The 26,700-nt window shown below is 38.3% G+C and overlaps 1 protein-coding gene across 1 annotated transcript in view; it reads left to right on the forward strand.

The window, feature by feature from the left end:
- The window catches only part of COL21A1 (collagen type XXI alpha 1 chain), a 208,719-nt gene that overhangs the window by 100,693 nt on the left and 81,326 nt on the right, over positions 1-26,700 (forward strand). The window contains exons 10-12 of the mRNA XM_066359179.1: positions 6,626-6,688; positions 22,359-22,412; positions 22,505-22,558. Coding sequence (XP_066215276.1) covers positions 6,626-6,688; positions 22,359-22,412; positions 22,505-22,558 — 171 coding nt within the window. The remainder of the gene's footprint in view (positions 1-6,625; positions 6,689-22,358; positions 22,413-22,504; positions 22,559-26,700) is intronic.

Raw genomic sequence — 26,700 nt, forward strand, 5'->3', positions numbered from 1 at the left:
TAATGGGCTGTCCACTTCTGAGGAGATATGGGATACTTTTGATGTGTTATAATTATTCACTAGTAGTTTATTAGGTGTCTTATAATGACATCAATTATTATTCACATATGTTTCTACAGCAAAGTTTTAGCACACCCTTTGTCTTATTCAATTCTCAGTATTTCCCACTTTCATGTGTTCCTCATTTTCATTCTCTTTTCTTAGTCATAGTGTAACCCCATTGCCACCTACTACTTTAAGTGAAATTGCAGTTTTCCACCAATCTTCAAGTTGGCGTGCCTTCTTGATCTGCTTTCCATTTTCTTCAGAATATCTGGCAGGAGGAGAGGAACACACACACTCCTTTATCCTTTTAAGGCTCTTTCCCCTGGAAGTGGTTCCATACCCACATCAGGGACCTGTGTGTGGAAAACAGCACCCCTAGCAACACTGAGTTTCATGCCTTTCCTTTCGAGAATTTCCATCTTGGAAAATTGATAAGGTTTTATTTAGATCAACAGAACTGGAACTAAAGGAGATGAAGCAGGTTTACTTACTATAGATCCATCTGAAACTTATAGGCCATTTTTGTTTGATGCTCTCTGGAAAGTTTTGCAGGTGTCCATCAGAGTTACGTGCGAAAAACAGATTTAGTCTTTTATTAGCCAGAAATAGAGTTCTAGGAGGTGAGAGTTGAGTTATAAAACTAAAACAGAAGAGAAATTTTTGTGTGAAAAGCTGAGTAAGTGGTTATTCTAAGATAAAGTCATCTGTTAAAAATTCTCTAGATTTCCAGGCCCTGGCCAGTTGGCTCCGTGGTAGAGCATCAGCCTAGCGTGTGGAAGTCCTGGGTTTGACTTCTGGTCAGGGAACACAGGAGAAGCGCCCATCTGCTTCTCCACCCCTTCCTCCTCTCCTTCCTCTGTTTCTCTTCCCCTCCTGCAGCCAAGGATCCATTGGAGCAGAGTTGGCCTGGGCGCTGAGGATGGCTCCATGGCCTCTGCCTCAGGTGCTAGAATGGCTCTGCCTGCTAAGTGATGCCCCAGATGGGCCGAGCATCGCCCCCTGGTGGGCATTGCGGATGGATCCCGGTCAGGTTCATGCGGCAGTCTCCCCGCTTCTAACTTTAGAAAAATACAAAAAAAAAATTTCTAAATTTCCAAAAAATATGAGTGCTCTATTAAAAAACCAGGCCAAATTAACTACTATGTCACACACTTAGATTTATCATGGCATTATAACTCTTCAACAAGCAAAGAAAAATATATCAACCGGTCACTGGACTGGGAGTGCCTTGAAGAATAGTTTATTCATTTTGTATCCCTAGTGTCAAACATAGAAAGTGATTAAATTAATGAATCTATTGGAATAAGTTTTACATGCAAATATTTCACAATGAAGGTAAATACAAACTAAATTCTTTTTTGGAATCCTAGTGTCTAGGCCAATGTTTAGTAAAAATATATATTTTTTATTTCATGAATTATGAAATTATTGAAAAAATAAGATTCACCCCTTCTTATTAAATGCTATAGAATGCCTTTGTTGTTTTTTTTTTTTGTGTGTGTGACAGAGATAGGGAGAGAGACAGAGAGAGGAATAGATAGGGACAGACAGGCAGGAAGGGAGAGAAAGGAGAAGCATCAATTCTTTGTTGTGGTTCCTTAGTTGTTTATTGATTGCTTTCTCATACGTGCCATCCCTGGAGGATTACAGCCAAGCTAGTGACCTTGGGCTCAAGCCAGTGACCTCAGGGCTTGGAATGTGGGTCGTCCATGTCCAGTCTGATGTTCTATCCACTGTGCCACTTCCTAGTCAGGCCGGAATGCCTTTGTTCTATATCAGGGGTCAGAAACCTTTTTGGCTGAGAGAGCTATGAATGCCACATATTTTAAAATGTAATTCCGTGAGAGCCATACAACAACCCGTGTATGTTATGCATTATCCAATAAAAATTTGGTGTTGTCCCGGAGGACAGCTATGATTGGCTCTAGTCACCCGCAACTGTGAACATGAGTGGTAGGAAATGAATGGATTGTAATACATGAGAATGTTTTATATTTTTAACGTTATTATTTTTTTTATTAAAGATTTGTCTGCGCGCCAGATGCAGCCATCAAAAGAGCCACATCTGGTCCGTGAGCCATAGGTTCCCAACCCCTGTAAGGTCCATACAATCTCCCAATTTACAAACGTCTTTAAAAACAAAATAAAACAGAACAAAACTAAACAAAACAAAAAACAAAACAACCTTGACCTGAAAATGGCAGCTTCTTCCCCACTTCAGTAACTATAGGAACATTTATGGCAACAAACTTCCTACATTTGATCTAAGCTTAAATGTTAGATCTATTAGTTCAGAAGTGCACAGAAAGCATTTTTTTTCTTTTTTAGGAAGGAAGAATTTCTTAAGAAGTTCTTTGCTCTGAAATGCCATTTTCATTACATCTATATCCATGTTGATGCCCGTTGCTTCACCTCAATAATTCTACTGTGTAGATGCATTTAGACTATCAAAGTATCCTCTGTCTAAAATACAAAAAGCCTTTGGAAGATTTCAGGGGCCACTGAGCATTTACATTTTTATGTTAATTTCTCCAGGCTTAGTAGATTCTTTCTCTCCTAAGAAAGTGGGTGTTTGAGTTTTGAGGGAGGGAAGAGGTTGGTTTTAGAGACTGGAATAGGTATTAAGTCAAGTACTCCTGTGGAGGCCAAGGGTTAATTGAGGAAACAGAGATTCGGAGAAAAGGTCATGGTAATGTGGTGTATGGTCCTACTGGAATAGTTGCAAAGATATTTATTATAGGTGAGTAACTTAAAACATTAACTTGCTTTTTGCAAGCACAGCTATTTTTACTTTCATTATTCATGTTTACATGACTTGAGAGGCCGCGTTCAGAGATGTTTTAGCTTAGTCCATGACATTTCCACTCCTGTCAACAAGTCAAAAATCCTGTGGCACAAATTCAGTTCAGCATAAGTAAGTATTGCTTTTCAGCTGAATACATTTTTTTTTAATTCAAAATGTGCAAATGTTTCAAGTAAATTAGATGAAACTAGATTGGGAATTTAGTTACAATTATACAATAATAAGTCATATGTCTAATTTCATGTATTTGGAATTTTCTTTCCATGTTCAATTTGCTAGCAGTCCCCAGGTCTGGTTCTGATCAGTGTCTGCATTTTAATTTTTCTATTGATTTGAGAGAGAGAGAGAGAGAGAGAGAGAGAGAGGATGGGAAGAAAGAGAAAGTAAGGGGAAAGAGGTGGATGGAGAGAGCAAGAGAGAAGCATTAACTCGTTCCACTTAGTTGCTCCGTTTAGTTGTGTACTCATTGATTGCTTCTTGTTTGTGACCTGAACAGGGATTGAACCAGTGACCTCGTCATGCTGGAATGATACATTATCCATTGAGCCACTTGGCTAGTGCCCAGTGTGTGCATTTTAATGTGGGCAGGGATAGTAATGTTTAGACACGTGTACTCTGGAGCTGAACTGGCTGATTTCTAATTCCATCTCCACTACTGCTCTGTGACCTTGAGCAAGTTACCTAACCTTCTTGGGCCTCAGTATTCCTACAATAAAAATGGAAATAATAAAATTACCTGCTCTGTGGGATTATCATGAGGATTAAATAATTTAATATATGTAAATCTTTTAAAGCAGTTCCTAGCATACAATAAACAATGAAGTCTGGGTATTAGTTTTTATTACAGTAATAAAATTGAATTTTTATTTTAATTAATCTTCTCTTTAAAATTAGTTAGGGTTTTACATTATTCTTCCAATTATGTGGAAACAACACCAGACCTACCTGAGTTTTTGCAATAAAATCAGCATGTCAATAGTCAAAATTACCAGTAAAATCTACCAGCAATAATAAAAACTGCAAAAGAGATTATTTTTCCCTCGAAGGGCTATCAACCAGGGTTATGGTCCTTATGAAGTCACATTGGATTGATCTTGTGGATAATTTTTTCCCCCTTGGAAAGTTGGTTTTGATTCATTTAAAATATTATTGTTAAGTGTATTTTGTACTTTTATGCAGCATAAAAACAAATTCTGTTTCTTCTTCTGCCAGAGTTTTATTTCAGCCTCATCATAGTAGAAATTCAACCCCCTCAGATACTTTTGATGTCCTAGATTTTGCTGATAATTAATATTCTGCAAGCAAAGGGAGGGGTCATTAACAGGAGATCTGATTTCAAGATTTGAAATAAGTCAATCAGCAACTAGTTGCCGAATCTCTTTTTGATCCACAACATTGTGAAAGAGAAGTAGAAAATATGGACTAGGTTTTTAAGGAGTCTAAATTCAAATGACAAATGAGGACTAATCAAGGAAAGGCTTTGAGAAAACTCTAGTTGTGAATAAGTGATCAGTGATATAGGAACTGCTATAGCATTTCAATAGAATGAGACAGCAGGAGAAAATGGAGCAATGGTAAAGGAGCAGCGAGGGAAATTTTGTCTTGTTGACTCCCACATGACAAATCTTCCCAGGAAAACGAACAATGGAATATGTTGAAAGGCAATGCATCCAATCTAAGCACAGATAAAGAAGGATGGCAGGGAGGCTTCTAGAGATTAATATGGAGCCTCTGAAAATAGGAAAAAAATTCTAACCCTCTAGAAAGCCAGAATGTTGCTTCCTAAACCTAGCTAACACTGCAAGTCCTTGGATTAGGATTATAAATTATACCTTTTTAGCAAGACACTAAATGTTTCAGCATTATTTATCTCCCTGGATTTACAACCATTCTTCCTCTGTCTCTTTTAAAAATGATATTTTCCCTCTCCTCAGCCTTTCCTTATGCTAAGCCTCTTGGGCAGCTCCTAAGTGAAAAGCCTGTCCCCTTTTGACTGGGTCTTTAATAGAGTTCACATCGTTCTTTCCATTTTTCCTGTTTAGTTTCAGGAACAAATCTCCCAAGCCAGTAGCCTGAAGTCGTATTCCAGGCCAGCAAATCTGGCTGTGTGGTAGTACCCCTAGTTAATATATAATCATGGGAGTTCTATGTGAATGATTTCTTGATGAAAATAAGTGAAGAGTTATTGAGATGAAAATCAGTTGCCTGTATGCAGGAATTTGTTGGTACTGATGACTGAGACTTCATTTTTTTGGCATGATGCCCCAATGCGGACCTCATGGACTCAGCAATAGACGAATAGGATATAATTTTTGAAGTATCAGAATTAAATTATAAAACACCCTCACTTCACATACAAAAATATTTGCTTTCATTGTTTTGGTTTGTTTTTGGAAAGGTGGAGACCATCTGAATGGTCAGTACTGGCCATTGCTCAACAGTCTCGAGTTCCATAGAATGTACCTGGGTTCATTGCCATGTTGTATAGAATACTTTTTTTTTTTTTTCATTTTTTTTCCGAAGCTGGAAACGGGGAGGCAGTCAGACAGACTCTCACATGCGCCCCACCGGGATCCACCCGGCATGCCCACCAGGGGGCGATGTTCTGCCCCTCTGGGGCGTGGCTCTGCCACATCCAGAGCCACTCCAGCGTCCGAGGCAGAGGCCACAGAGCCATCCCCAGCGCCGGGTCATCCCCGCTCCAATGGAGCTTCAGCTGAGGGAGGGGAAGAGAGAGACAGAGAGGAAGGAGAGGGGTAGGGGTGGAGAAGCAGATGGGCGCTTCTCCTGTGTGCCCCGGCTGGGAATCGAACCCGGGACTCCCGCACGCCAGGCCGACGCTCTACCGCTGAGCCAACCGGCCAGGGCTGTATAGAATACTTTTCTTTGAAGGGCTCTGGTTTGTGAAGGCAAAGGTCATTTCTTCATTTCTTAGGTATTGCATGTGTTGAAAGACTATGGGGGTTGGGCAAAGTTGTTTGCCTTGGGCCTCATTCTCATAAAAGTATTCAAGTTCTAGAGTTTTAGCATGTTCAAATGAGATTATAAATGTAGACAAAGAGACACATTGACTGGATTGAAAGAAATGGCTGTGTGTAGCTTTAGACTTGAGTCCCACGTGTCAGATCCCATGGCCTGTGGACTGTTTTTTTTAAATAAATAATTGTGAATTGAATTATTATGTCATAGGTCATTGAGCTGTAGTATAACATATGGAATAGAATTAGGTCTATGGACCTATGAGTGAAATATTGTTATCATTAAAACTGCATTTAGCTGTGAAACTTCATAGTCTTTTAGGTTCTAAAAATGTATCCTTCTGTAAATATTAACATTTTATATCAGTGAAATGTACTTTAGCTGTTATACCTGGTGTCCTCACACAGGTTACTGTAAGCTTTGCATCCTAAAAAGCCTTTATTTGTTAAGGTAGGCATTTAAAAATGGCATCACTTTTTAACTCTCATTTTAATACTTCTGCTTGTTTTTTGTTTTTTTTTTTTAAAGTTTTTGTTCTTTTTAAATTTATTTATGATTTTAATTTATTGTGTTTACATAGATTCAAGTGTTCCACTGAATAAATCTCCCCCCACCCTTGTGTTCCCCTCGGCCCCCCCTTTGCCCCCTCTCCCCAATGCCTTCCCTCCTTCCCTCCAAGATTTGCTGTTTTTAATATACAAAAGGCTACAAATTATGAAGTTGGCTTTGAACCTTAATGGGCTCTGACTGACCAGTATGGTTGGTTGTTTTGTACTGAGAAGTTTTTTTCTCCTCTAGGGTGATCCTGGACAGCCTGGGAACCCTGGCTACCCTGGACAGCCTGGTCAAGATGGTAAGCCTGTGAGTACTGAAAGCTTAGTCATCTCCAGTACTGGGATTTCAGTGATCAAGTTAACATTTCACCCGGCAAAGTGAAGTAGGCAATGAAGACTCTATTTAGCACCATCGTAATAGGGGAGGGAGATTGCAACAAAGGGAGGGTAGATTCTTGAGTGCTGGGGTGAGGACTTTAGGAGAGGTTAGTCAATGAGATGAAGTATATTGAATTATCCTGTACTTGGTAGATGTTCTCTATGAGTACGTCATCTGTGTTCCTCAGTGGCCACCATGGAAGATGGGGTACTGCCCTCCCACAGAGACTGGGATGTCCAGGATGCTTATCTTTTTTAAAGACTGCATTTCTTCTTCAGTTTTTTGGAAGACTTTGAGAAGGATAGGAACCAAATCTTCTTTGAATGTTTGGTAGAATTCAGTAGGATAGACATCTGGCCCCGGACTTATATATTTGGGGAGGTTTTTGATAGTTGTTTCTATTTCCTCCCTGTTTAGTGGTTTATTTAGGCTTTATACTTCTTTGTGCTTCAGTCTAGGAAGATTGTATTGTTCTCAGAGTTTATCCATTTCTTCTAGATTGTCAATTTGGAGACATATAATTTTTCATAGTATTCTGCAATAATCCTTTGTATATCTATGATATCTGTGGTAATTGTTCCTCTTTCATTTTGGATTTTATTTATATGAGTCCTTTATTTTTTTTTCTTAGTGAGTTTGCCAGGGGTTTGTCAATTTTATCGATCTTTTCAAAGAGCCAGCTCTTTGTTGTATTAATTTTTTCTATAGTTTTTCTGTTCTCTATTTTATTTATTTCTGCTTTAATTTTTATTATTTTCTTTCTTATGCTGGCTTTGAAACTAGAATTAAACTGCAAAAAAGAAGTAAACACACCCACAAAAATGTGGAAATTAATCAACATACTTCTAAAAAATGAATGGGTCAAAGAAGAAATAAGAGATCAAAAGATATATACAGACAAATGAAAATGACAACACGGCATATCAAAATCTCTGGGATGCAGCAAAAGCAGTAATAAGAGGGAAGTTCATATCATTACAGGCTTATATGAAAAAACAAGAGAGAACCCAAGTAAACAACCTAACATCACATCTTAAGGAACTAGAAAAAGGAGAACAAAGGTAACCCCAAACCAGCAAAAGACTACATTTTAAAGAGATGGTTCCCAGGTCCTTGAGAAAGACATTGCTTGGTAGTTTAAAGCTAGTGGGGAGGTGTGCTTATAGTTGTGTGTGTTTAAAGTTTAAAACTCAAAAGGACAAAAAAGAATTTACAGTTACAAATTTTCTGAAGTAAATGTTCTCAGATAAGGGAGATCAGGGCCTAAAGTCAGGCTGACACCTGTCTAAAGTGTAATCAAACTGAGGGGAACATTAGGGCTGCCTTGGTCAATAGAATTAACATTCTAGTCACTCTAGGTGTTTTACCTCAAAATTGCAAACATCCTTGCTACATTTAAAAAGTTGTCCACTGATTTCTTAGTAACAATGAGTAGCTATCTTCAGAAATCCTTTTGTATTTTCCCTTCACTTCTATGGAAATTTTCATGTTGATCTAAATAAAGAGATAAATTGTGTCGAGATCAAAATTACCAAAAGGATGTGTTTATTTCGGAATAGCAGAGGCGTGGCAGGCAGTTCAGGACACACACACTGTACCAGGTTACAGGTGAGCCTGTTGAGAGTTTGGTGTTTGCTGAATTCATGGAGAAGGAGTGTAAAGAGGGGAAAGTTCAGTTAAGAGTCTGGTAAAATCAGGAATGGAGACCAGCTTTGAAAATTCCCCACTCAGAGAAATCCAGTTAAATTCTTCATGCAAAGCTCAATCCAGCCAATTTTTGTTCATGCCTCTGGGAACCATAAGCAAAACTTCCCAATGTTGGTATAAGTCAACCCTTGACCAATTCCCTATCATTTAAGAAAGTTCTAACATTGTCCATTTTCTATAAATCATCCATTTATAGGAAATCAGTTTCTCAGTCCTTTAAGTTTTGTTTTTCTTACATGTGTGAGATTTTCTATTTTATGTCCTCTAATTATATTTTATATTAAAATTCTTTCCCACAAAGAATTAGTGTAACCTATTTTTCAAAGGTTATATTATTTTTCTAAGAATATGTATACTGGTGTATACACTTATGATCTTCCAAAAAATAATATCCTTTATAGTTTAAGAGAACTTAAAGGACAGGTATGAATTAAATAACCATCAAGCATATTTACTTTAAAGCATTTTCAGCAAATATTTACAGGTCAGTTACTATCAGAATATTTATAAGAGTAAATAGACATTTGGGATTAGCTTTTGAATATTAATTAATTATCCTCAGTAAATAGACATTTGGAATTAGCTTTTGAATATTAATTAATTATCCCCAAAAAAGTATTTCCTAAGAGACTTTCTTTACTATAAGACTTTAACTGTTGCCATGAAGGATGGAAGGTTTGTATTATGAGTCAATAATATTTGAGCAGTTAAAGAACTACAGGCCTAATATTAAACCATCAATACCCCATTAAGATAGAAGAGGAGCTTGTCTTGTCACTGACAGAAGTACTGACAAATTTAATGCCTTTCGAAACCCCCTCAATACAGCCAATTTTTGAAGACTAGCGATGTTCTGGGGCTGTTGGCACCAGTGTTGAATGGGAAAGGGGTTAATTATGCAGGTGAGTCTGTCTAGAGAGAGATTGTGAAAGAAGGGATCTGAAGAGGTGACAAAATGGTGGCCCACTGGAGCTGCAGAGAGCTGAGGAGCTGAGCCACTGGGCTGAGGATCTGGGCCATTGGGGTAAGGAGCTGGGTCACTGGGGCTGAGGAGCTGGGACACTGGGGTGAGGAGCTGGGTCTTTGGGTTGAGGAGCTGGGTCACTGGGGCTGAGGTGCTGGGCTACTGGAGCCTTGAGGCTCAACTGACCCACTCAGCAGGATTTATTCTAAATATGATGGCAATCTATTTGGGGATGTTAAGAAGGAAAGTAACTTGATTCACCTTACTCTTTAGAAAGAGGAAAATACAGGGTGGGGCAAAGTAGGTTTACAGTTTGAGAACAGAAAGCACAGAGTTTATTCTTGTGTTATTAATTATATCATTTTTCATACAAACAACTGTAAACCTACTTTTACCCCTCCTTATAAATATTATATATAAAGAATATATGGGGGGGGGGAGTGGAAGCAGGGGACCAAGTAAAAGGTTATTTCTGAATTCTGAGCACTAAGAGTGGCTTGGACTAAAGTAATGTGGCAGAGAAGAGAAGTAGTCAGATTCTAGATTATATTTTAATGTAAAGCTGATTAGTATTTCTGTTCAATTAGATATGAGGTGTGAGAAAAAGAGTCAGAGAAGACTTAGAGGCTCTTAGCTTGAGCACCTGGGTGAGTCGTGTTGCCATTTACTGAGCTGGGCAGTACTGGGGGAGATGTAAGTTTTGTGGAAGAACTCGAGAATGCATTTTTGGACATGCTGAAGGTATCTCTTAAGACATCAGTATAGGGATCTTGAGTTCAGGGATGTGTTTGAGAATGAAAATACACACTTGAGGCACTTTAGCATGTCGACTTATCTAAAGACACCGACTGGATGAGATTATTTAGGGAGTAAGTAGAAACAACTAGAGAAGAGAAGGCAGCAGTGAACTGAGTTTAGGGTTCTCTTCCAGAGAAAAAGGGATACAGCCAAGGAAGTTGGAAAAGAATGATCAGTGAAGGAGGAGGATCTCCAGGAGAATGTGGTATCCTAGGAGTAAAGTGAAGAAAGCATTTCAAGAAGGGAGTGATCAGTTGTGTCACTGTTGTTAAGAAGTTGAGAAAAATGAGATCTCTGCCTAGACCAAGGGATTTGCTGCATGGAGGTAATTGAGGGAGGGGCAGTACAAAACTGGCTTGAAATGGGTTCAAGAGAGAGTGGGAGATAAAATGGTGAAAATGAATATAGTTGCTTCTCCTGAGGGATATGACAAGGAGCAGAGAAATGGAGTAATAGGTTAGAGCGGATGTGGGATAAAAGGAGGGTTTTTTTTTAAAAGATGAGAAATCTTAGCATTTTCTATGATGAAGAAAATGAAGCAGAAGCGAGAAATTGGTGATTTTGGATATTTGAGATCTTTGCAGAAAAAAAAAAATCCTTTGGTAGATGGGAAAATATTGGTTCCAACTGCAACAAGAGAGTTTGTCCTGGGTAAGAATATAGGTAGTTCAACTTTTATATGGGCTAGTGGGCCAAGTCGATATATACAGAAATAGCTAGGTGGTATGTTTCAGGAAATAGGATGAGAAATTGGTCATCACATCAATTTGAATTGAATGGAATGAGTAGATTCCAAACTGAACATCTTCCTTTTGCCTTTATCCTTAACTTCTGTTATCTGTCAACACCAGCCTTGTAGTTTCTCTTATACGCTTATCTCTTTCTCACTGTAACTGAAAGGGTCACGTGAGTCTGTTGCATTCCCTTGCTGCAGCTCCAAATCCTACCAAAGAGACTGTTTGAGTTCCTGTGTGAGTTCTGACCTAATCACAGGGGGTGAAATTAGAGCCCTCCTTTGCCTGGAGAACCCTTCCCCGGGATGGACTTTTTCTGTTACTGGCCATTGCATGCTGTCCCAGATCCAAAGCAGATACACTTTACACGCTGAACTGTCACATGCTGGCACCTCACAGCAACAGAGCTCCCTTGACAACGCTGCTAAATTATTTAGGCTTTTGCTTTTTCAGTGGTGGAAAGTCCTGGGGGATATTTGAAGCTGAGTGTGGATCAGGTCTTCCACTGGCTGTCAGCTTTAGTTTGCTTCATTATTTTTTCCTTTCTTCATATCTTGCCATGAATGACTAGAAATTTGTTGTTATTAGCCTGATATGATAATTATGAATATTACTCTGACTCTTATTTCAGCTATAATAGGCTTGTGTTTCATCTCATTCATTATATACATATGTTTTTGTGCATGTGCATGACTCAATGTATAGCTATGGATGTAGCTGTATAGTAGTATTTGATATTAGATGTTAGATGGTATTAGATGATATTTGATGTTAAAGAAAGAAGAAACCAACTGTGGTAGATAGAATACTGTTAACATCCTAATCTCAAACGCCTGAGAATATGTTACATTCCATGGCAGAAGGGACTTTGCATGTGTGATTAAATGAAGCATCTTGATCCTGGTTTATCTGAGCAGCCCATGTAAACAAGGGTCCTCTAAGTGTGAGGCAGAAATATGACTCAGAGCAGAAGTGGTGATGGAAGCAGAGGTCGAAGGAAGGCAATCTCTATGAGTGGAAAAGGGAAGGAGAAGATTCTCCCCTAGAACCTCTAAAAGGAATGCAGCGCCTCGGCACTATGCATTTAGCACCCTAAGACCCCGGTTCTGGTCTGCACAACTGTAAGTTTGTATTATTTTAACCTACTATGTTTGGAGTACTTTGGTACAGCAGCAATAGCAGTCTGATCCACTAACCCAAATCCTATTTACCCAGAGGGATGACATTTTTCTGAAATATCCCCTTCTCCCCCTGTGTCTTTCTCTCTGCAGGAGATATGAGATTGGGTGGCCAGGCAGGAAGAGAAAGTGAGCCTGGGAGCCAGAACAGCTGAGGGTCATTAGTGTGTGTCCAGGGCCAGCGCACAGCGGGAGTGGGAAGGTGTGGGTGGAGCCTCTGGCTGGCGATTGAAGCCATCTGGACCGAGGAAACTTGGATGGAACAATTCGAAGGGAATTCTGCTTTGTTTGGATTTAGTTCTGTGCAACCCCCCTCAATAAGCAATTTGAGTCTCTTTCTCATTATAATCAGGCCAAGTCAACCAAAGCTTTAAATAGTAAATTATTCCACTCTGGAGAAATACTAATTTTCATAAGGAAAATGCCTTCAACCAAAATTAAAGAGTTATTTTCAAATCCTTCCACTCCGTTCTCATTTCTCATTTCTCTAACAATTAAATAACTTCTATCAGCACAGTGTCTGAACATATTACCATTTTACTCTTTTCTCCTTATAAAAAGAGAGGCAGGGAAATATTTATGTGTCCTACTAAGTAATCAGAGTAATATAGCTATTAAAGACATCATTCTGACATGCCATTGATTTTTTAAAAGAAGGCCATATATGAAAACATATAGTAGGATTATTTAATGATTTTATTCTGACATGCCATTGATTTTTTAAAAGAAGGTCATATATGGAAGCATATAGTAGGATTATTTAATGATTTTATAGAAGCTTATATTTTTACAATGCACGTTGCTGTCTGTTTTTCATCATGATTAAGTACTCTTCATGAAGTAAAGTATTTTACTGAAATTAAAGCCTTTTGCTGGTTGGCGGAGAGATCTGTGGTTATTTTGTCCTCTGCTTTATTTTCAAAACTTGCTTTGCTACTAACAGCCCCTGTTTCTTAATCTGGGAAATGAGAACATGATGCCAGATGAGGCCCAGGTTGTCTCCGATACTGATTTTCTAAGGTTCCACGAAGGCCCTCCTATTTGCTAAGAAAGGTAAACTAGACTACAGTTTCTGAATATGATTTTTCATATTATTGGCTTTAAGAAGTGGTTCAGGAAGATTGCCAACGTAATGCTACTAATCGACTTAAGAGTGGGTCACACTGAGTGATGCAGTGTCCTTCCCCTTTGTCTCCACCGCCCTCAGTGTGCCCGAGTGGTCTACAGACCTCAGACACTGGCCAGATTACTGTGGAGGGTTACACCTGACAGAACTGGTAGTCAGCACAGATGGGGAATTTCAGAGTTACATGACTTCACTAAGTCATGAATAAAGAGAGGGATGGGGCAGGCTAGTAGGAGGTGAAGTCATATAGGTAAGAGGGAGAAAGGTTAGAGATGGAGTGGAGTCAGTGTGGTGACTGGCTTACAGTTGCAGTGAACTCAGGAGTCATGTAGGGGCTTGAGTAAAGGATTGATGTGATAGAGCTTATTTTAAAAAGGAATTACTCTTGATTTTTGAGTTGAGACTAGATTTTGGGGTGATGAGGGCAAAAGCAGCAAGATCAGTCAGAAATTCTCTTGAAATGATAGGAGCGATGTGATGAGGCCAGCATCAGGATGGGAGTAGTGAGGTGGAGAGAACCTTGACTGACTTTCTGCGGAAAATTTGAAGTTAGAGCTAACAGGATTTGCTGATGTATTGGATGTAAATGTAAGAGAGAAGTCAAAAGAGATTCCAGTGAAGTGTGCAAGGATGGGACAGAGAAAACTGAGCAAGGGAAATTTGGAATTTGGCTTTGGAAATGTTAACTTTTTATGTTAGATGTTCAAATAGAAATTTTCCGTGGATAGTTGAATATAGAAATCTGACGTACAGGGTGAGTTTCCATTTTATGAAGTGTTCTTTAATGTATTCGATAGCACTTTCTATATCAATTAATAAGAGCTTCTTATATGTGAAGAGAATTTATCTATCTATCTATCTATCTATCTATCTATCTATCTATCTATCATCATCTATCTATCATCCACCCACCTACCCACCCACCTACCTACCTACATACTTATCTGTTGTTGTAAATCATTCTTCTATTAATTTTGTTTTTAAGTTAGCTTTTAGTTTTTAGAGATTTAAAGTTTTCCCACAATTAAATATTTTCTCTTGTAATTTCTTCAGTGTTTATGTTTGTGTGTTTGTTTGTTTGTCTTGTTTTTGGCAAGAGAGAATCAATATTCATTTTTTATGGTTTTTAAGAATTTTAAAATCTTGATTTCACTTTTGGAATTTATTTTGGTGTTTGGGGTCACATTAAGATCCAAAAAAAAAAAAATTGGTGAACTTGGATAATGGCTATTTTAACAGAGTGAAATTCAGTTGGAGTAAACATATGGCTCTTATTTGTCTGGGAGATGTTATTTGAATTTAACCTTGGTGCAAAGTGATCAACATATGTGTTGCGGATGCCTAAAAGGATGATGCAATTTTTGGCATCGTTAGTAAACATATAACGTCTATATTAAGGAAGATGACAGGCCTGCTATTGGATTCGATTTAGGATACTACACTTTAGGGATGTGTAGGGTCTGCATTTCATTCAGAAAAAAGTAACTGGGAGAGAGTAGACCTCAGAAGACAGCCTGTGGGGAAAGATTTACTGAACTTCAGGTGTAATCCAAACCAGAGACACTGGTTTTAAACTACTCAAGAATGATGGTAGAGAATAAGAAGAAGGGGGTGGGGTAAACTAGCACCGAGGCTTGCAGAGCACACTTGGTGGGGTGAGTAGTCAGTAATAGAATAATAGGACCTGTGAGACGAGCTTTCTCTGCATTTCTCCTTTCAGACTGTTAACTGAATGTGTGCCAATTGTAGACTCTGCAGTTTAAGATCTGTGGGAAGTTTAGACTGTGAGAAGGAGAGCCGTGAAGATGAAAGACTTAGAAAATGGAATGCATTAGGATAAAAGCCAAAGAAATGGCTCTAATTTGGCATGGAAAAGAGAATTACAAGAGGAAGCTTAATTATGAAGTGTATAGAAAACATCTTTCTAAAGAGAACAGTTTCTGCTTGACTCTCACTTCACCTCAATTTGGGTTTCTTAGCCAAAGGGTTATGGTTTCATGCTCCCACTCCTATCACACACACACACACACACACACACACACACACACTCACTCATAAGGGTCTCACTGATGAACTAAAATATGGCCCATTCGCCTCGAGTGACCCATTCTGTATTTAGGCATTTCTCTTCTTTTTCTGTAATAAACTATTTTTAAAATCTCTTCCATAAGTCTTCCCTGGACAATGCTTAGTTGACTAAATCATTTTTCTCCAGTGCTCCCCTATCTATCTATCTATCTATCTATCTATCTATCTATCTATCTATCTCTATCTATCTATCTATCTATCTATCTATCTATCTATCTATATCTCATATATGGATATTTTCATATTTATCTGATATGTCCCTTAAATAGATTACTCAAATTTTATTTATTATAGGTACAATATACCATAATGACGTGTACATACGCATCATATACGTACTCATATTATTTGTATACTGAATTATTCAAGGAAACATTTGGTCACACATCTAGCATTTGTGATTTTAAAGATAAATTCATGCTTATATTGTGTCTTCTTTTGATTGAAATTTCTATGAGTGTAGGGTTGTATCTATGATTGTATCTATGATTATTTTTAGAGCCCTCAGTATCTGTGACCAGTTGGACTCAATAAATCAAGGGGTTGGCAGAAGTAGGCTTACAGTTGTGAGTATAAGAGACACGGAGTTTATTTTTGTATCATTATTTCTTAATTACTGTATTATTTATTTGTATTACAAATGTAAACGTACTTTTGCCAATCTGTATTTCTGAGTTTGCTTATTTATTCATGCTTTCATTCATTTGGTCATATATACAACATTTGTTGGGGATTTGCTCTGTTCCTGGCTCTCTTCTAGGCTAAGGAGATATAGCTGTGAACAAAACAGACTAAAGTCCTGCTGTAGTGAAGCTCACATTTCCACTGGGGAAAGACAGTTAATCTAAAATAATAATTTAAAAATAAGTCAATAATAACGGATGATGGTAAAAATATTGTAGAATAGCAAGAGAAGAAATAAGGTTAGCTATTAGTCACCTCCCTTTGAATATAAAGCATAACTAGAGATTTAGGTTGGGAAGTAAGAATTATTAAAAATGTTATCAGTTACATTAAAAGTTGTGCATTTTCTGTTTCAAATAAGCTTAGTATGAGTGTAACCTTACTTGGAGAATGAGGTCATTTACATAAATTTGATTAAATTCTGTGAATCTAAGAACTGAACTATATCTGCAGAGATTATTTGCCAAAGGTGGACAGTGTTTTTCTTTTATGTGCTTAGTATAAGGCTAATTATTAATGAAAAGCAGATGATGTTGTTTCCCATTTATCACTTATCCACCTTTATCTAAGAGAAGGAGGATTAGATTTAGATTAAAGTTCATTTATAGTAAATGTGGTTTGTTTTAATTGGCAGTAGTATTTTCCCCCACATAGAAGCATATAGCTTCTCATTGTCAAATAAAAAATTGTTTATCATAGTACATAAAAATATTTTTATAAATGTCGTGCTACTTCCTATTTGCAATCAATTAAACTATATTTTCCTCCAGAGTCCCTCCCTCAGTCAGTGATAGTAGCAGTCACCCCACTGCACAAGCCAGAATCCTGGGCATCCTTCCACAACTCCAAACTCCTCACCTCCTGTAACCCATCATCAGGCTAGACTAAATACACCTTAAATAGACTCAGTCTATCTGCCGTCATCTCTTCCCTGCAGGACCCTCCCATTGGGTCATCATGATTTTTCTTGCCCCCCTATAATATATTCTCCATAGTGTAGCAAGTGAGCTCTTTAAAGCTCAAGTCTGATTGTGTGACCCCCCCTGGTTGGATAAAGATCAAAGTCCTTTATAAGACCCATGAGCTGTGTACGTAACCTTCAGTCTGTCATTCCAGTCTTGTGTGCAGCATGCATGCATACATCTCTCCTTTCATCTTCAGGGAGAAGGCTCATCCTGCCATCCTGTGCATGGCCGACTGAAGGGCTTTCTGTATACACTGTGCTTCCTTTAGTGTTCCTTTGAGCTTATGTCTTCAGAAAGCTTTCCATGGCGACCCACTCTTCACCTCCCATAGTATCACAGTAATTTCTTAAAATTCAGCTCAGGGGTCATTTTTTATATACATAATATGATCTGTTAGTCAAGTAATTTGAGCACTCAGTTAAATCATTTAAACTATTTGACTAATAGTTGAGTTAGCTTGAAACTGGTTTCTGTATTAGTTATATACATGGAAAGACAGAGCTTCATGAATATTCTTGGAATTTAGTTGTAAAGAGCTATAAAGTCTGCCAATGGCTAGAAGAACCCACAGTAGACATGAAAAGTATACATTTGATTTTGGTTACCTAGTTACGCTGGCCATGCACCTAAGAGTATCTGATAGAATTTTGGAAATCTTTGAAGAAAATGATATAATAGAATAAACTTTAAATCATATTTGTACATTTTTAAAATAAGAGTGACATCTCAAATAATTTCTTTGAATTTATGCTCATTTTTAAGTTTAGAGTATTTAAAGGAAACCAATTACTCTATCCTTCTCATTACTTAAAAGAAATCTATATATTTAGAATGGCAGAATATTTTATAGCATGATCAAAATTGGGCTCAGAAGACATCATGACCCTTGCCCACTTGATGATATTATTACCAATTTCCATTTCAAAACTATATATCTTTCCTGGAGCATTACAGCTATGAATCATGGAAGAAAAGTAAATTGACTCTGTATACTTCAAACCTACAATTTGGCAGTGAGAATATTTTTTTCCTTTAAAATGACTCATTTACAAAGAAACTTTTTCTGAACATGGGAAAAACTTAAATACTGTCAGAAATCTGCCAGATGGGGGTAGTGTGGGTATTTAGACCTGCTAATACAAAATGGTAAAAATTTAACGTTGACAATTATTAAGGACATGTTAAGTTTATAGTTATACAAGAAAACATATAAACTTGTGTACTCGGAAAAATAAAATCTCAGTAAGCTACATGAGAAGCTTATCATTTTCCCTGTTTCAGGGAATTTCTCTTGTTTCTGTGTGTCCTGCTATGAGTCAACCAACACTTTATTTCTTTCTCCTCTTGGAAATTGTTCTCTGTTGTAATATTCCTGCTGGTTAACCTTTATTTTCCTGGTTTTTATTCCAAACGTTGTTTTTCTGAATTTCATCCAATTTCTTCTGGTGATTTGCCCTGGGATTCCCCCACCTTGGATATGGTTTTGATTTTTTATTTTATTACAAATCATGCCTCCTCTAGTTTCTAAAATAATCTTTGAATTTCTTTATTCAACTAAGTTTTCAAGACTGCATCTTTTAATTTTTAAATTTAGAGTATTTAAAGGAAACCAATTCCTCTTTCTCACCATTTGAAAGAAATCTATATATTTAAATTGGCAGAATGTTTTATAGCATGATCAAAATTGGGCTCAGAAGACATCATGACCCTTATACACTTGATGATATGATATTATTACCAATTTTCATTTTAAAACTATATATCTTTCCTAGAGCATTGTAGGAACAACAATAGCTTGGTTCTCATATTGTAGGAAACATTTATTATTCCTGTATTGCAGTTCTTCCAAAGTTAAAACCAGCAGAGCGATTGTTAAATATACTGAGGCTTTTTTTTGACATGTTCAGGATTACATATGTATGAATGTTGAGAAATGGATAAATCATGATGGTGACTGGACCTGCCAATCCTTATGCACTAATGATGGCTGTTAAGGCTACAGAATAATTCTGCAGAAGTGTTCTCATAGTTTTGTACTATAGTCATTGTGTCTGAAGAAAGCAACTTACATTTACTGAGATACTAACATCTCCCAGACATTTTTACTATGACACCATTTGCTTGTTTTCTGAAATAAAGTGCATGTTATCCTGGTTTATGATAAAAAAAAAAACCCTGAGGCTTAGCTAGGCAAAGTAACTTAGCCAAAATCTTATAGAAAGGGAGGGGCAGAAATTCAGCCCAAGGTCTTTTCTAATTTCAAAATTTATTGTCTTTCCACTTCACCGTGTTGTCCCAGGACTTGGGGATTTGATTACTCTGTCTGAGGTCACATTATGAGTCAGGTGAGCTGGGAACACATTCTGGGGCATCTTTTATGTTACTGTAATCCACTAAATGGTGATGTGTTCTTCTAACAAATGCATCCTATTAACTTCGTCAAAGAGAAGAGACAGCATGCAGTTTTTGATTGTCTACAAAAGATTAACTTTCTGGAAAAGTAATAAAGCAGATATGACATTTGGCTTAACATTTATAAAAAATGTGGAAGAAAAATAATTCATTAAATGTGAACTTTGTAGATGACCAATCATTTTGATAAATAGCTCATTTCTATGGTAACTTTCTTGTTGAGGAATTTTATGAACATATCTTTCCTCTGGGCACTCAGAATCCTAACCAATGTAAAAGTAGTCTGGTTAAATGGATTTCTTTGACTCTGATTAATCATTCTGGAATCATAAGGTCTGATCTACCACGAAGCATTTTTTTTTTTTTTTTTGTATTTTTCTGAAGCTGGAAACGGGGAGAGAGAGTCAGACAGACTCCCGCATGCGCCCGACCGGGATCCACCCGGCGCGCCCACCAGGGGCGAGCTCTGCCCACCAGGGGGCGATGCTCTGCCCCTCCGGGGTGTCGCTCTGCCGCGACCAGAGCCACTGTAGTGCCTGGGGCAGAGTCCAAGGAGCCATCCCCAGCGCCCGGGCCATCTTTGCTCCAATGGAGCCTTGGCTGCGGGAGGGGAAGAGAGAGACAGAGAGGAAGAAGGGGGTGGGTGGAGAAGCAAATGGGCACTTCTCCTATGTGCCCTGGCCAGGAATCGAACCCGGGTCCCCCGCACGCCAGGCCGACGCTCTACCGCTGAGCGAACCAGCTAGGGCCCACGAAGCATTTTTCAATAAAGGGTGGTTGCACTGGCTCTGTCAACTTATGGTCTATTAACTTGGGGCACGTTACTTAAGGTTCTGTGCTTCAATGTCCTCATTTTAAAATGAGGATAAGGTGGAACCTGCATTAAAGGGTAATTGTGAAGATTAAGTGAATTAATTAGTCTGGAACATGACAAGTAGTACAGAAATCATTGCCATTATTATTTCTCCCAATTACAGCAGCCTAGTATAAATATAAACTGTGTCAGACTATCCAGAAAGTGCATGCAAGGTTTAGAAGAATCTGAAGGACATCCTAGCTGGTAGCATTTATAAGTAACCTAACTCTGTTTAGGCATGTGCTAACAGTGATAGAATTGAAATTGAATTCCAAGCCTATCCAATTCCAGAGTGGTGAGGGAAAGAGATTCAGTGGTAACTAGACTGGTACAGAAATAAAGCTAAGCAAGTTCTGGGTAAATTGGTTTTCTTTCTTCCAACTGATCTTGAGAACATGAACCGCATGGTGTTACGAAAAGTTTCAGTTGCTATTGGAAAGAGCACAAACGTAACATGGTTCCTTGGAGAAAGAGCTGTTTTACTCTCGTATGCCATGTGGATGAATTGAAGGTAACTTCTTCCAATGCTCAATTAACAGAAAATGTGCCAAACACTCTGTTCAATACTGGAAATATAGCATTGAGTTAGACCTGGTTCCTCATCTCAAGGGGGCACACAATCCAGTGACACAGAGACACTGTCAGCTCAGACAGTATATGACACGCTTAAAGTCACTGGTTATTTTGCATAGAATATCGAAAGGTTGGTTATGAAACTCATTCACTGGTGAAGTAAAATGTTTAAGGATTGGGCAAAGGCATGGGAGAGAAAAGTTTGAGTTTGGGAAATCCTGATAGAGCATAATGATACACTCTGTGAAGAACTGAATGGGGTGTGAAGGAAAGGCTGATGGTTGGTGATAGAAATTCTTCTAGGGGTAACTGAGAGCATTTTACAAAATAAGAAATACAAATGTGTAACAGGAGAAAAACTGTAATACGTGACTGATCTTTTTGAGACAACCACTAGGTTTTTATTATTAGAGCTAGCAAAGAATAGTAAAAGAAATAACTTGAAAATGGGATTGGAAAAGTAGGGAACTATGATGTCTAAAATTGCAACTGAAAATATATTGACAAGTGATTGGGTGAACTCGAAGACCAGTGCAGATATCCATGAGTAGCCACATGGAAATGAAGCTTTTGGATTTAAGAATGAAAATGTAATTGAAACATCGAGATCTTTGTTAATACTAGTGACAAAAGAAAGCTGTACCCAAATAGTGAGATCTGAGAAAGATGGAATATGAATAGAGTTTGGGAGAAAGAGGGGACCTGAATAAGAGTGGTAAATGTGATTGTTTGCAGGTGCCAGGTGGTCCAAGTCAGCATGACGTTGACACTGAAAAACTCAGATGAATACTCAGGGCCTACCAGTTTGTTTTGGAGTTCAGTTGCCATGTGCTGAGTGAAGAATGAAGAGTTTCCCCCTATCTGAAAAAGTTGTGCTGTTTTACCAAGGGTCCACTTTCTGGAGGAATATGTAAGAAACAGTGTAGATGAAGGTGACCGTGGCCTGAGTGGATGGCTCAGCCTTGGGAGGTGAGGGGCGGGGGCACATTACAGCCATGTTATTGAGGTTAACATCAGCGGCTTTCTAAAGTGAGTAATCCAAAGGCAGTTATGTATAGACTTATTCTGAGGAGAACGTTCATCGAGGTTTAGTTTATTCTAAGGATTAGCTCAGGTGGCCATTACTCGGGTAGTTTAAAAGTGTATTATTTTTGTTGAACCCTCCAGTTTTAGGTGTTTTTCTCCTGAATATGTTGACTATGTTTCTAATGTGCAGGGCATTTCTTTAGGAGCTGTGAACACTGGCTTTCTATTTTGATCTCAAAGCCTTCTATTTAATTGAAGCATTTCTGGATATTTTTATTTAATCTAGAGATATTTAACACCTTTTTTTTTCATAAAGGCTAAAGGATATGAATTCCTTATTAAGCATTTTACACTTTATTAATTTGGTTTCTTAAACTAATTGAGGTCTTCGGTGTAAGAAACTTGAGAGGGGAGTGAATCCTAAAATGGAGGCTGCTCTTTGCAAATGTGATAAAATGTTCATTATTTCTTATCTGCTTTTCTTTAGGGTTATCAGGGAATCGTAGGATCACCAGGTGTTCCAGGATCCCCAGGAATACAAGTAGGTGATCTGTTTATATACATTTTAAAAATACCATTTCAAATGAACCGAAACACAATGATTAACATAATTTTATTTTGTGGTTAATTTAGGGTGCACGAGGACTACCAGGTTACAAAGGAGAACCAGGAAGAGATGGAGAAAAGGTAAACACACACAAACATAAATGTGTCTAGTTGTGGTAGTCACTCAAAGAAGACAAGGGGGTTATGGATTATGCCTCCCATTCAACAGTGTTCACCTCGGTGAATTCTAGGACTTGTGGGCTCAGAAATTTGTCTGTGGCCATGGGCTAATAAAGCTTTTAATACTAGATGAAAGTGGCTATTACTTGATGACCACTGTCAAATGAAACAGGTGTTGGCATTATCCAGGTGCTATGTTCTCTGCTGTGGTTAGGCTTTGGGGGTTGGGGAAATCTACTCTCTTAGAAGGGGATTAGGTGAATGGAATGTTAGCCACAGATAGCCCCATAGTCATGTGTCCATCTCCATAATAGACACCTAACTAGTAGGCTTAGCTTTACCGAACTTCTCCTTCGAGCTTCAGTGGATACAGACAGCATTTGAACTGCTGGGTTTCCTTTTTGTTACAACTTTGAGATTTGCCAATGTTTCTTTGAAGTGCATGTTTTAAAAAATATGTTCAGTATGTTAGTGCCTCCCCATGGATCCAGTCAGGGCTGTTGGCCCTGAGAGCTGGTCCATGTCCAAGATGCCCATTTGTATTTGCTCAGATCCCCATGTGGATTTTGTTAGTTTAATTAAACCGCAATATTATTTCTAAGTTCTTTATTCACTCCTGGCAAAAAACCTGCACTGATTTTCTAACTACAATCCTTGCAAAATTATTATCTTTTTAAAATAATGTGTACAGCCTGACTGGAGGTGGTGTAGTGGATGGAGCATCAACATGGGACACTGAAGTCTGAGGTTTGAAACCCTGAGATCTCTGGCATATGGGAAAGCAATCAATGAACAACTAAGATGGCACAACAAAGAATTGATGCTTCTCATCTCCCTTTCTGTCTCTCTCTGTCACATATAATAATAATAATAATAATAATAATAATAATAATAATAATAATAATAATGTACAGCATTCCCATGGGAGTAAACACTGATGTAGATTGTATGCATTTTATGTTTTATAACTGCTCATATTGGTTGCAGAAAATTGTAGTTGTTAAAGCATCATGTTAGGCTGGATCTGCCACTTCCAAGCTATTTGATCTCAGGCACGGTACTTTTTTTTTTTTTTTTGTATTTTTCTGAAGCTGGAAACGGGGAGAGACAGTCAGACAGACTCCCGCATGCGCCCGACCGGGATCCACCCGGCGGGGCGACGCTCTGCCCACCAGGGGGCGATGCTCTGCCCCTCCGGGGCGTCGCTCTGCCGCGACCAGAGCCACTCTAGCGCCTGGGGCAGAGGCCAAGGAGCCATCTCCAGCGCCCGGGCCATCTTTGCTCCAACGGAGCCTCGGCTGCGGGAGGGGAAGAGAGAGACAGAGAGGAAGGAGGGGGGCGGGGGTGGAGAAGCAAATGGGCACTTCTCCTATGTGCCCTGGCCGGGAATTGAACCCGGGTCCCCCGCACGCCAGGCTGACGCTCTACCACTGAGCCAACCGGCTACGGCCTCAGGCACGTTACTTAATAATGTCTCTGACTCTTATATTCTTCATGACACAATAGGGACTTCTTTGTAGGTTTTTGTGAGAACGACATGAAATAATGTATCAAGAATAGTTAGTATGGTTTCTTGTATAGGGTTTTTCTTTAAAAAGTGGTTGCTGTTTTATTGTTCTGCCTTGTTCATCAAGCGGTATGGTTGCAGTTGAGATGTGGCATGGGGTGAGCTGGCACGTGTCATGGCCAAGACATGGGTTAGAGTGGCCTCCAGGGAAAAGAGGAGGCTTAGTGACTACAAAAGAAACAGAGAAGATGGAATAGGTCAGGGCACCTTTACAATATGGGGAGAGTTAGAGCAGCAGCAGTAATCGATATAATTCCTGAAGAAGCAGTATAGAATCCTCTTGTCTACTGAGGCCTCTATAAATGCTTTGAGCCACTGAGCAATTTCTGCCTATTTTAAATGATGGAGGTGCATCTTAAGAGATGAAAGAGAGCAGTCCACAACCACGGGAAAGGCAGAGGTCTTATATTTTCAAGATATTGTAATATTCTGAGAGACAGCTGGTATTCCTCCAGGTGAATGGGGAATTCCTCTGGGAAGCTGAGGAGGATACCTGTTCTGAGACCTACCATTTAGCATGCAGGATCATTACTGTTTCTTTGACATTTTAATAAGTAGTCCAATTGGGGGATGCATAAAAGTATGCATGTATGAATGAATGCATCAATGAATGAATGAATGAATTTATTTTTCCTTTTACCTGGGTTTTAGAAACCAGACATGAAGAGGAGGCTTTGTATTCATTTTTAAAAAACTGGAGTAAGGCCTGACCCGTCAGTGGTACAGAGGGTAGAGCATTGGCCTGGGATGCTGAAGATCCAGGTTCAAAACCCCAAGGTAGTTGGCTTGAGCGCGGGCTCACTAGCTAGAGCATGAGGTTGCCACTTGAGCATGAAATCATAGACATGACTCCATGATTGCTGGCTAGATCCCAAAGGTAGCTGGCTTAAAGCCCAAGATTGCTTGCTTGAGCAAGGGGTCACTGGCTTGACTGGGGCCCCCTAGTCAAGGCACATATGAGAAACCAATTAATAAATAACTAAAGTATGCAACTATGAATTGATCCTTCTCATCTCTCTCTCTTCCTGTCTGTCTGTCCCTGTCTGTGCCTTTCTCTCTCTCTCTCTCTCTCACTAAAATAAAAAGAAGAAATTGGAGTAGATGTGCCTTTTTTTTAAAATAAAGGAATAATAAAAATTTGATTGGTCACATCTCAAACTAACTGCTCTATTGTTTTGGATTGTTGTGCTGTCTTTAATATAGATGTGTGTGAATTTTCTAAAGGCATACTTTTTATTGAATTAGATAAATAAGCTGTGTATTTCTGCAAAGGTTTCTGTTTCCAATTCAGCAATGATTTTATTCAGAATTTATTGTTTGCTGAAATTCATTGTTTGGGCCTAAATCTGATTTGACACAGTCATTATGGGCCTAAAGTCACACATGCTACCACCTAAATTCTGCCTCACATTTCCTGTGGCTTCAGAGAACTCTTTATCTAGAGTTCAAATAATTTAGTAAGTTAGTTAACGACATTTCTTTGGCTCTTCTTCTTTACAGCGGTTCTTTGATTTTCTGAAATAGCAATGTTCAAAGTCACACCCCTGAGATGACCTTGACTTGTGGCAGTGCAGGATATTGCTTCCAGGTTTTTGGGAGATCATTTCACACAGTCTTATTCTCCATTAGGAAAATTTCCCCCAAATAATTTTCATTTTGTGGATTTCCTCCAAAAACTCCCATGGCAGGAATTTTCACTGAGGATAACTAAAATTAGATGTACTTTCCTGCTTAAATTAACATGTTCTTTACATATCAGACAAATCAAATGTGCATAGATTTTGCAAGGTGTTTTTCTCTGAGTTTACAAATCAAAAGAAATATTTATCCATCAAATAGTCTTATTGGGTATCTCATTTTATAATATGCTTTAAAGCTGTTCTTTGGAATCTTAAGAAATACTTTAAGTACTTCAAAAACACTTCCTCAATGTTAAGGAAAACTAATATACTTAAACTATGTGGAGAAATATATTTTGTTAAGACATATTGTGTTGTGTTTGTTGACTGATATCTGTTTATGGGCTTTTGAATAGTGTATGAAATTTTTATAGCAAATTCAAGTCAAAGGAGACAAAGGAAGTATTCATGATTTTTTTAAATTCATCAGACTTTGTGACAAAATCATCACTTGGTTTTTCTAGATTTAAGAAATAAACTAATTATATCTGAGGTATCATTATAAAACAAATTATGTATTTTGTTTAATTTCTTTGTTAGAGCATTGAACATTTAAACAGTTCCTTCAAGACCTCATATTCCCATTGTCCTCAGTAGCAATACCAGAGAATATCATGATGAGTGAGACTTCTCTACTTAAATAAGTCCCTTATGTTTTTTATAAAATAATTTAAAAAATTTGTTTAGAAAATTAAATTTAATGGGGTGATATTGATCAATAAGAATACATAGGTTTCAGGTAAATGTTTCTATAGCTTTAGAACTGTTGATTGCGTTGTGTGCCCATCACCCAAAGTCAAATCATTTTCCTTCACTGTATATTTGTCCCTCTTTAATCCTCCACCACAACCCCCTCA

Source organism: Saccopteryx leptura, chromosome 1, assembly GCF_036850995.1.
Source record: "Saccopteryx leptura isolate mSacLep1 chromosome 1, mSacLep1_pri_phased_curated, whole genome shotgun sequence".
NCBI classification, from domain to species: domain Eukaryota; kingdom Metazoa; phylum Chordata; class Mammalia; order Chiroptera; family Emballonuridae; genus Saccopteryx; species Saccopteryx leptura.